This window comes from Oryctolagus cuniculus, chromosome 3 (genome assembly GCF_964237555.1).
Source record: "Oryctolagus cuniculus chromosome 3, mOryCun1.1, whole genome shotgun sequence".
NCBI lineage: Eukaryota > Metazoa > Chordata > Mammalia > Lagomorpha > Leporidae > Oryctolagus > Oryctolagus cuniculus.
In genome coordinates this window covers 94,239,875-94,251,939 of record NC_091434.1, presented here as the reverse complement: position 1 = coordinate 94,251,939, position 12,065 = coordinate 94,239,875, and the positions used below count along the sequence as shown (strand labels likewise).

At 39.4% G+C, this 12,065-nt stretch overlaps 1 protein-coding gene across 10 annotated transcripts in view; it reads right to left on the bottom strand.

The window, feature by feature from the left end:
* ORC4 (origin recognition complex subunit 4) overlaps positions 1-12,065 on the bottom strand; it is a 75,258-nt gene that overhangs the window by 34,528 nt on the left and 28,665 nt on the right. For all 10 annotated transcript variants that reach the window (XM_017342836.3, XM_017342837.3, XM_051849567.2 and 7 more), the window contains one exon: positions 11,970-12,060. In XM_017342836.3, coding sequence (XP_017198325.2) covers positions 11,970-12,060 — 91 coding nt within the window. The remainder of the gene's footprint in view (positions 1-11,969; positions 12,061-12,065) is intronic.

Here is a 12,065-nt window from a genome sequence, read left to right as displayed (position 1 = left end):
AAATGTTAATTTTAGCTTTGACTGCCTGTGCTTCCGGGGTCTTTTCCAAAAAGTCTTGGCCTGTGCCTATATCTTGCAGGATTTCTCCAATGTCTCTAATAATTTGATGGTGTCAGGACGTAGATTTAAGTCTTTAATCCATGTTGAGTGGATTGTTGTGTAAGGTGAAAGGTAGGGGTCTTGCTTCATGCTTCTGCACGTGGAAATCCAATTTTCCCAGCACCATTTATTGAATAGACTGCCCTTACTCCAGGGATTGGTTTTGGATCCTTGATCAAATATAAGTTGGCTATATATGTTTGGATTGATTTCTGGTGTTTCTATTCTGTTCCATTGGTCTATCCATCTGTTTCTGTACCAGTACCATGCTGTTTTGATAACAACTGCCCTGTAGTATGTCCTGAAATCTGGAATTGTGATGCCTCCAGCTTTGTTTTTGTTGTACAAGATTGCTTTAGCTATTGGAGGTCTCCTGTGTCTCCATATGAATTTCAGCATCATTTTTTCCAGATCTGAGAAGAATGTCTCTGGTATTTTGATTGGTATCGCATTGAATCTATAAATTGCTTTTGGGAGAATGGACATTTTGATGATATTGATTCTTCCAATCCATGAGCATGGAATATTTTTCCATTTTTTGGTATGCTCTTCCATTTCTTTCTTTAAGATTTTGTAATTCTCATCGTAGAGATCTTTAACATCCTTGGTTAAGTTTATTCCAAGGTATTTGCTTGTTTGTGTGGCTATTGTGATTATTGTGGCTAATGTTAATGGCTATTAACATTTGGGACTGCAACAAAGAGAAGTTTCTGTACTGCAAAAGAAACAGCCAGGAAAGTGAAGAGACAACTGACAGAATGGGAAAAAATATTTGCAAACTACCCAACAGATAAAGGGTTAATAACCAGAATCTACAAAGAGATCAAGAAACTCCACTACATCAAAACAAACAACCCACTTAAGAGATGGGCCAAGGACCTCAATAGACATGTTTCAAAAGAGGAAATCCAAATGGCCAACAGACACATGAAAAAATGTTCAGGATCACTAGCCATCAGGGAAATGCAAATCAAAACCACAATGAGGTTTCTCCTCACCCCAGTTAGAATGGCTCACATACAGAAATCTACCAACAACAGATGCTGGCGAGGATGTGGGGAAAAGGGGACACTAACCTACTGTTGGTGGGAATGCAAACTGGTAAAGCCACTATGGAAGTCAGTCTGGAGATTCCTAGCATAAAACCCAGCCACCCCACTCCTTGGATTTTACCCAAAAGAAATTAAATTGGCAAACAAGAAAGCTGTCTGCACCTTAATGTTTATTGCAGCTCAATTCACAATAGCTAAGACCTGGAATCTACCTAAATGCCCATCAACAGATGACTGGATAAAGAAATTATGGGACATATACTCTATAGAATACCATACAGCAGTAAAAAACAATGAAATCCGGTCATTTGCAACAAAACGGAGGAATCTGGAAAACATTATGCTGAGTGAATTAAGCAATATCATATGTTCTCCCTGATTGGTGACAACTAACTGAGCACTTAAAAGGAAACCTTGTGACATGAAATGGACACTATGAGAAACAGTGACTTGATTAGCCCTTGTCCCAATTGTTGATGTACAATTTAATACTTTATCCCTTTTAGTATTTTTTTTGTTTTACTTAATACTTTTGGTTGAAGTCTGTAATTAACACACAATTATTCTTAGGTATTTAAATTTAACTGAAAAGTGATCCCTGTTAAATGTAAGAGTGGGAATAAGAGAGGGAGGAGATGTACAATTTGGGACATGCTCAATTGGACTTGCCCCAAATGGTGGAGTTAGAAATGTGCCAGGGGATTCCAATACAATCCCATCAAGGTGGCATGTACCAATGCCATCTCACTAGTCCAAGTGATCAATTTCAGTTCACAACTGATCACACTGATAGGTCTAAGGGTCAAAGGGATCACATAAACAAGACTAGTGTCTGCTAATACTGATAGAATAAAAAAAGGGAGAAGGATCCAACATGGGAAGTGGGATACACAGCAGACTCAGAGAATGGCAGATGTCCTAAACAACACTCTGGCCTCAGAATCAGCCCTTAAGGCACTCAGATCTGGCTGAAGAGCCCGTGAGAGTATTTCAGGCATGGAAAGCCAAGACACTCTGGCAAAAACAAAACAAAACAAACACCTAAATGAAAGATCTCTGTGAGTGAGATCCCATTAGAAGGAACGGGCCATCAAAGAAGGAGGTACCTTTCTCTGAAGGGAGGAGAGAACTTCCACTTTGACTATGACCTTGTCAAAATAAGATCGAAGTCAGCGAACTCAAGAGGCTTCCATAGCCTTGGCAACTCACGACAAGAGCCTAGGGAGATTATTGATGCCATAAACAAGAGTGTCAATTTGTTAAATCAACAACAGGAGTCACTGTATACTTACTCCTCATGTAGGATCTCTGTCCTTAATATGTTGTCCAATGTGAAGTAATGCTATAACTAGTACTCAAACAGTATTTTACACTTTACGTTTCTGTGTGGGTGCAAACTGATGAAATCTTTACTTAATATATACTAAATCAATCTTCTGTATATAAAGAGAATTGAAAATGAATCTTGATGTGAATGGAATGGGAGAGGGAGCAGGAAATGGGAGGGTTGCGGGTGGGAGGGAAGTTATGGGGCTGGGAAAGCCATTGTAATCCATAAACTGCACTTTGGAAATTATATTTACTAAATAAAAGTTTAAAAAAAATTTTGTGAATGGAATGTAATGGGAGAGGGAGCAGGAGATGGGAGGGTTGCGGGTTGGGGGGAAGTTATGAAAGGAAAAGCCATTGTAATCCATAAACTGTACTTTGGAAATTTATATTTACTAAATAAAAGTTAAAAAAGATTAAAAAATCAAAAAAAAACAAAACAAAACAAAGAAGAGTACATACTGGGGCTTGACCTTGTATTTAGAATCACAGCTATTTTTTTAATGAAATTTTACAATAGAACAAACCACACTATTATGTTTTTGAATTAACTATAGGTTTAGAATTTTTTGTGTTTCAGATAGTTTGACCAAAGATAGTTTGATCTTTTTTTTTTTTTTAAAGTTTTACCAATCTATTTATTTATTTATTCCAAAGGCAGTGTTATGGGGAGGGGAGAGGGCAGACAATGAGAGAAAAAGGGATCTTCCATCCAGTTGCTTATGCCCCAAATGGACTCAGCAGTCAGGGCTGGGCCAGGCCGAAGCCAGGAGCCTGGAATTGCATCTGGGTCTCCCACATGGGTGGTAGGGGCACCATCACTTGGGCCATCTTCTGCTGCCTTCCCTGGTATATTAGCAGGCAGCTGAATTGGAAATGAAACAGCTACTACTTGAACGGGTGTTCATATGGGATGCCTGCCATTCGGCAGGCGGCTAAACCCACCAGGCACAATGCTGGCTCCCACAATAGTGTTTTAATTGTACTATGTTCTCATTTTTAAATTTGAACACATAGTTTGCATTCTGGCTGCTCCACTTCCAATCCAGCTCTACTATGTGCCTGGGAAAGCAGTGGAAGATGGCCCAAGTGCTTGAACGGCTGGACCCTCGTGGGAGACCTGGAAGAAGCTCCTGGCTCCTGGCTTTGGCCTGGCCCAGCTTTGGCTGTTGTGGTCATTTGCGATGTGAACCAGCAGATGGAAGAATTGTTTCTCTTTGTCTCTTCCTCTCTGTGTAACTCTGACTTTCAAATAAATAAATAAATCTCTAAAAAAATTTCTGAATATCTATAATTATGTTGTGGTGAGTTCTTCTCTAAGAATAATCTATATCTCCCAATTTACTGAATCTTTTTTATATCTAAGTGTACTGTTGCCTAAATAAGAAAATATAAAAGTGGAACAAGTCAAAGACTCCTCTTCATCTTTTCAATCTCTCAATATTAAAGTACAGCAGGAATAAACTGAGCTGTAACAAAATGGAACACTAGATGGGGAATTCTTCCAGATCTACTGAAGTCATACTAGGTGAATGGCTCCAGTGTACCAGAAAGGGGCTCTGATTTAAGAAATAAAAACAACTAAATTCAGCCTGGCCAAGAATAATCTATCAATTTTATTAACTGATATTTCTTTTAAAATTTAATATACATAATAAAAAACACAGAAGCTTAAAAAAGAGATGAAACTAATGAAAAAGATTAACCACTATTAAAAATGTGTATTTTATGAAATAAATGTTTTGGCTTATTTAAGGCAGACTTAGATAAACAAAAAACAGACTAATAAAATGCATGACAAGGAACTAGACAAGAAGGGAGAGCTGTTTGAAAAATAAAAGGCAATATCACATTAGACTTTCAAATAAAGAAATAAATCTCTTTTTTTGGTTGTTTTTAAGAAAAATGCAGCAGCAGTAAAAAATAGAACTGTCAGTGAAGGAAATCACATTGGTCATATGGTAGAATGCTGAGGGATAGGACAAAGGAATATAGGCATAGAGAAAAAGAAAACAAAGGTTTAATAACTGGATATTTTCTAATGGTAAAAAAGGACAAGATGAAATGAAAGCAAATATTCAAAATAAACTATTATTTACTGAAGAAAGGCTTAAGTTCATATTAACAGGGCATATATAGAATATCAGTTAAATTTTAAATGTTTATATATTTTTATTTATTTGAAAGTGACGAAAACATAAACAAACCAAGACAGATATCTTCCATCTGTTGGTCCACTTTCCAAATGCCTGGAACAGCCAGAGGTAGGCCAGGCTGAAACCAGGAGCCCAGAACTAAACCATTATATATTAGCAGGAAAACCAAAATAAATTAGCAGGACACTAGATCAGAAGTAGATGACGAAGGACTTGAACCAGCACTCTGATATGGATGCAGGCTTACCAAGTGGCAGCTAAACCCACTGTACAACAAATGCCTATCCCTTGAGTATCAGTTAATTTTATGATCAACCCTTACACATAGCCTAAAAATAACTAATGCAGTAAGACAAGGAAAAGAAACTGAAAAGTATACGGTATGGGATGAAGAAGTAAAACTGTATTTGTTTACAGGTAACATGACTGCCTACTTAGAAAATCTCCAAAAATGAACCAAATAACTTCCTGCAACTGACAAAGAACTGTAGCAAAGTTGTGAGAAACAAGGTTATATACAAAAGCCTATATACTGGCTTAGATCCTTGGAAAATAAAACTAAAAACACAGTATGATTCACAAATGTAAATACTTAGGTATGTGTCTAAAAAATACATGTGAGTGAGCTGGTGCCATGGCTCAATAGGCTAATCCTCCGCCTGCAGCGCCGGCACACCGGGTTCCAGTCCCGGTTGGGGCACCGGATTCTGTCCCAGTTGCTCCTCTTCCAGGCCAGCTCTCTGCTGTGGCCAGGGAGTGCAGTGGAGGATGGCCCAAGTGCTTGGGCCCTGCACCCCATGGGAGACCAGGAGAAGCATCTGGCTCCTGCCTTCGGATCAGCGCAGTACGCCAGCCGCGGCGGCCATTGGAGGGTGAACCAACGGCAAAAGGAAGATCTTTCTCTCTGTCTCTCTCACTGTCCACTCTGCCTATCCAAAAAAAAAAAAAAAAAAAAAAAAAAGTGAGCTCTAAATGAAGAAACTCACTACAAAAAGTATTCTGATGAAATACCTACATGAATGGGAAGACTCAATACAGTTAAGATGTCAACTCTTCCTAAAATCCTAGTAATTCAATATAAGGATTCCTAATATCTTCTGGATATTGACAAATTGATTCTAAATGTAGTATGCAAAGACAAAGTGCCCAGAATAGCCAAATAACAAAGAAAGAATGAAGTCAGAAAACTGACAGTACCTGACTTCAAGTCATTAATTACAATACATCAAGACAATCTGATACTGGGAAACAGAAAAATAAATCCTCACAAATATAGCCATCTGATTTTGACAAAGAAGTAAAAGCCATTCAGTTGAGAAAAGACGATCTTTTCCCCAGTTGTATATTCCCAAAGCAAAAAAATGAATCTAGATAAAATCTTTAAGCATTTCATAAAAATTAATTCAAAATGAATCAGACTTAAATATAAAAGGCAAAATTATGAAACTTCTAGAAGACAACATAAAAAAAACTAGGTGACCTTAGGTTTGGTCATGAGGTTTTAGAAAAAAAAACACCAAATCATTATCCATGAAAGAATACATTGACTCACTGGACCTAGTAAGGCTAAAAACTTCCCCTCTGGCAAAGATACTGTTAACAGAATAAAAAGACCAGCCATATACAGGGAGGAAATATTTTTAAACACAACTAAAAACCAAAAATACACAAAGAACGCTTAAAACCTACCAAAAAGAAAACAACCAAATTAAAAAAATGTTATGAAGGCAAATATCTCAGAGACACGCCGATGAAAAATAAACATGAAAAGACACTCAACATCATGTCATTAGAGAAGAGCAAATAAATACAAGGAGACACCAGTTCATACCTACTAGAATGACTAAAATTAAAAAGAATGACAATACCAAATGCAGGTAAGGATGTGGAGCAACAAGAAATATCATTCATTGCTGTACCTAAAGAAAACTTGGATGTTACATTAGGAGACAGTTTAGTAGCTTTGTCCAAAGCCAAACAGCCTTATACGGCTCAGAAATCATGTTCCAAAGTATTTTACCCAACTAAGAAAATTTATTCACACAAAAACATGAACGCACATGTAGTAGCTGCATTCATAACTGCCAAACTGGAAGCTACCAAGATATCCTCAGGGTCCCATGTTGTGGAGTAGGGGGTTAAGCCACTGTCTGCCATGCGAGCATCCCATGAGGGCCCCTGGTTCTTGTCCTGGATGCTCTACTTCCCATCCAGCTCCCTGTTAATAAATCTGGGAAAGTAGCAGAAGATGGCTAAAATACTTGACTCCTGCACAAAGATGAAGATCTTGGCTTCTGGCTGTCACTCAGGCCAGCCCTGGCTGTTGCAGCCATTTGACATGTGAAGCAGGGGATGGAAGATCTCTCACTCTTTCTCTCTCATTCTAATTCTGCCTTTCAAGTAAGTAATTTTTCTTGAAAGATGTCCTTCAAAACGTGACTGTATAAATAAATCATGGTATATGCAAACACAACAGAATACTGTTCAGTGATAAAAAGAAATGAGCTGGGGCTGGTGCTGTGGGATAGTGGGTAAGGCTGCTGCATACAGTGCCGGCATCCCATATGGGCACTGGTTCCAGTCCTGGCTGCTCCACTTCTGATTCAGCTCTCTGCTATGGCCTGGGAAAGCAGAAGATGGCCCAAGTCCTTGGAAGACCCAGAGGAAGCTCCTGGCTCCTGGCTCCAGATAGGTGCAGCTCCAGCCATTGCAGTCAACTGGGGAGTGAACCAGTGGATGTAAGACCTCTCTCTCTCTCTCTCTCTCTCTGCCTCTCCTCCTCTCTCGGTTTAACTCTGACTTTCAAATAAAAAAAAAAAAAAAAAAGAAAAGAAAGAAACCAATGAGCTCAAAAGACACAAAAGGACGTATAAGAACTATAAATCCAAGTGCTAAGTAGAAGAAGCCAATATGAAAGGCTACATATAAGATTCCAATTGTGTAATATTCTGGAAAAAGCAGAACTATGGAGACAGTAAAAAGGTCAGTGGTTATCGAGGGTTGAAGTTGAAGAATGAATGGGTAAAGTACAAGGGATTTTTAAGGCAGGAAAACTATTTTCGAAGATATTGTGATGGTGTATATATACATGTTATTACCCATTTTGTCAACCCTATAGAACTGATGTAGTTAATAAACTTTATCTTAAACTTCAAACTTTAGTTTATAAAAATTTATTAATATTGGTTTCTTAATTATAACAACTCTAAGGCAAGATGTTAGCAACAATGGGAACTCCGTGCACATCTGTTGGGAGTTGAGTTATGCGGGAACTCTTTAGACTACTGGCTCAACTCTTCTGTTAAAAAAAATATTTCTATCTAGCCAATTTACTAATGAAGTGATATTTCCTTCATCTGTATTTACTTGAACTTTTTTTAATTTTTTTTTTAAATTTTTTGACAGGCAGAGTGGACAGTGAGAGAGAGAGACAAAGAGGAAGGTCTTCCTTTTTCCGTTGGTTCACCCCTCAATGGCTGCTGCGTCTGGCGCACTGCACTGATCCAAAGCCCGGAGCCAGGTGCTTCTCCTGGTCTCACATGCGTGTGCAGAGCCCAAGGACTTGGGCCATCCTCCACTGCACTCCCAGAGCAGAGAGCCGGACAGGAAGAGGAGCAATCGGGACAGAATCTGGTGCCCCAAATGGGACTAGAACCTGGTGTGCTGGCGCCACAAGCGGAGGATTAGCCTATTGAGCCATGCGCCGGCCTACTTGAACATTTTTACCACTTCTATTAATGTTTACTAGATTTTTTTCCCTTTTTTTCTAAATTTTTCCTGTGTCTGTGGCAACAAACTGCTAGGAAGTAAGTTTGAATAAATTTAGCTACTAGCTGCTGCAGTTGTATGTTTAGGCTCAACACACACTGATGTGCAAATCACACAGATTAACCTACTTTGTTCTAAAGCCAACTTGTTTAAAGGTGTAGAGTTGACTACTGAACATGTTGAATGTACTAACTTTCTAGATCTCATTTTTCCATCCACTAATACAAAAATATCACTATGGAGTTTATCTAAGAATTAAAGAAACTATTACCTAAAAATGTTCTCTAACTGTTAATATGATAATGTCTATTCCAAAGGTAATAATGAAAATTGGGGGGAAAAGCTATCATTTACTAAAGCCTGAATTCATACTAAAAAGGTTTCTAGAATATCAGTATTTTTTAAATCATTAACTCTTAGACATGGTGCTTGAAATTTTCACATTTCTAAAATGAATTCTAGAAGCATCCAGAAAGGGAAAAATCACATACAAATCTATAACAAGTTAGTTTTGGCAGTCCTTACTAACATTTACCAAATATTTTAAGGTTGACCTCCCTTTTAGGTACTTTACTTTCTTTAAGTTAGAAGTGAACAAGTGACTTACTCCAGCCATTGAATAGTGAAGAGATAAATAGTGATCACTTCTGGGGGTTGGCGCTGTGGCACAGTGGGTTAATGCCCTGGCCTGAAGCACGGGCATCCCATATGGGTGCCAGTTTAAGTCCCAAATGCTCCACTTCCGATCCAGCTCTCTGCTATGATCTGGGAAAGCAGCAGAAGATGGCCCAAGTGCTTGGGCCCTTGCACCTGTGTGGAAGGCCCGGAAATTGTTCCTATCTTCTGGCTTCAGATCGGTGCAGCTCCAGCCATTGTGGCCAATTGGGGAGTGAACCAGCGGATGAAGACCTCTCTCTTTTTCTCTCTGCTTCTCCTCTCTCTGTATAACTCTGATTTTCAAGTAAATAAATAAGTCTTTAAAAAAGAAAAAAAAAAGTAGGTTTGCCTGCACAGGACCACTTGCAAGGAAGTGTGCAGCCTCGTGGCCCAGGACTGAGTCCAGCGCAGGTAGGACTGCATGACTGTCCAGGGTATTGGCAAAAAAAGGCAAACCATCACAAAAAACAAAAACAAAAACAACCTGATCACTTCTGGGTAAAACCTTTTAACAGCATTTCCATGATTTGCCCGTCATTTCACTGGAGCACTAGTGAAGAACACACTGAGGTAACCTCAATTTGAGTAACTACAAAGCAGAATGCCTTTTGTTGATCCACACTGAGCACAGAGTAAGAGCAGCTCTAACCTTCTGTTGTATCAAGTAACTAAAATGTGAGGGTGTGATGACTGTGTAATATACTGTCTATTCAAACAGATAATTTATAAAGAAAAAAATGAAACCTGTCCTTGGAGTTTCCCCACAAAACATGAGTTGAGTAAAATCTATAAAGTCCCAAGGAAAGAAAACTGACACAAGAATTCAATGTCCAGACTTGTAAGTTATGTAAAATAATTTTTTATGTATTTAAAATATTTCAATAGGCCAAAAGCATACAGACCTGTTCCTAAATAGCACTGAGGACAAAGCAAAGGAAAACCTTAATAAAAAGCCAAAAGGGGCCAGCATCGTGGGACACTGGGTAAAGCTGTGACCTGCGATACCAGCATCCTATATGGGTACCAGTTCGAGCCCTGGCTGTTCCACTTCCAATCCAGCTCCCTGCTAATTGCCTTGGTAAAGCAGCAGAATATAGTCCAAGTGCCTGGGCCACTACTACCCATGTGGGAGATACAGATGAAGGCCCTGGCTCCTGGCTATTGCTTGACCCAGCCCTGGCTGTTGTGGCCATCTGGGTAGTGAACCAGTGAGTGGAAGATCTTTCTCCTTCTCTCTCTCCCCCTCTCTAACTCTTTCAAATAAATAAATAAATCTTTAAAAAAAAAAAAGGCAATGAAAAATACTGTGTGCAACAAAAGCATCTCATAGGGATGCCAGTTCAAGTCCTGGTTGCTCTACTTCTGATCCAGCTCCCAATGAATATGTCCAGGAAAGCAGGGGAAGATGGCTCAAGTGCTCAGGCTCCTGCCAACCATGTGGGAGACCCACATGGAATCTCTGGCTCCTGGCTTTGGCATGGCCCAGTCTTGGCCACTGTGACCATTTGCGGAGTGAACCAGTGGCTGGAAGACTCTCTCTTCTCGGTAACTCTGCCTTTCAAATAAATAAATAAATAAATTTAAACAAACACAAAATGAGGGAAAGTAGAAAAGATTTTTGAGTGTAAGATATGAGTGTATTGGGGCTGGTGCTATGGCATAGTAGGTTAAGCCTCCGCCTGCAGCACTGGCATCCTATAGGGACACTGGTTTGAGTCCTAGCTGCTCCAATTCTGACCCAGCTCTCTGTTAATGGCCTTGGGAAAGCAGGGGAAGATGGCCCACATGGGGGACTTGGAAGAAACTCCTGGCTTTGGATCAGTTCAGCTCTGACCACTGTGGCCATTTGGGGTATGAGCCAGCAGATGGAAGATCGATCTCTCTTTTTAACTCTGACTCTCAAATAAATAAGTAGAGCTTTAAAAAAAGAAAGAAAAATATTTGAGTGTATGTATGAGAAAATTGCTAAATGTTAGACTTAAACAATAAACAGTCAAAAGAAAAAAATGTATGGCATGATAGTTCTTAGACTTATAAAAAGAGGATAAGGGGCAAATGTTATAGTAGAATAGGTTAAGGCTCCACTAAAGATGCCTGCATCCCATATTAGAGTGCCCGGTTGAAGTTCCAGTTACTCCACACTTTCAATCCAGCTTCCTGCTAAGGCATCTTGGAAGCAGTAGATTCTAGCTGTGGCCTGTCCTAGCACAGACAGTAGCAGGCATCTGGGGAGTGAACCAGCAGAAGGAAGATCTGTCACTCTGCCTTTCAGACAGATAATCTTTACAATCTCTAATTTTTGAAGGACAGAAACTATGATGGAACAAACATAATTGATAATTTGTCAGGAGGAGGAAATATGGGTAAAAAAAAAAAAAAGGTATGCCCAACTCACATATACTTGGGGCCAGCACTATGGCATAGCGTGTAAAACTCCTGCCTACAACGCCAACATCCCATATGGGTACTGGTTTAAGTCCTAGCTGCTCCACTTCCAATCCAGCTCCCTGCTAATGGCCTGGGAAAGCAGCAGAAGATGGCCCAAGTGCTTGGGCTCCGGCCACCCAAGTGGGAAACTTGGATGAAGCTCCTGGCTCTTGGTTTTAGTCTGGCCCAGCCCTGGCCATTGCGGCTATCTGGGGAATAACCCAGCAGATGCAAGCTCACTACCTTGGTCTCTCTCTCTCTCTCTCTCTTTCTCTCTGCCTCTCTAACTCTGCCTTTCAAATAGATAAATAAATCTTGAAAAAAATATATATTTTATAAGGTTTTTGCTTACCTTCTATGATTAAAGAAAAAAAGGAACAAAACAAAACAATGAAGTGAAACACATTTTCACTATTATGTGAAATAAGAATCACCATATGCCCACCAAAGCAAAGAAATGCTAGAAATTAACAAGTTTTACCATTGTCTTTCCTGATCCTCGAGGTCCAATAATAAGTACAGAGTTACTTTCTCCATGGATAGCAGTTCTTTTTAACAGCTCAATCAAATGTCTAAA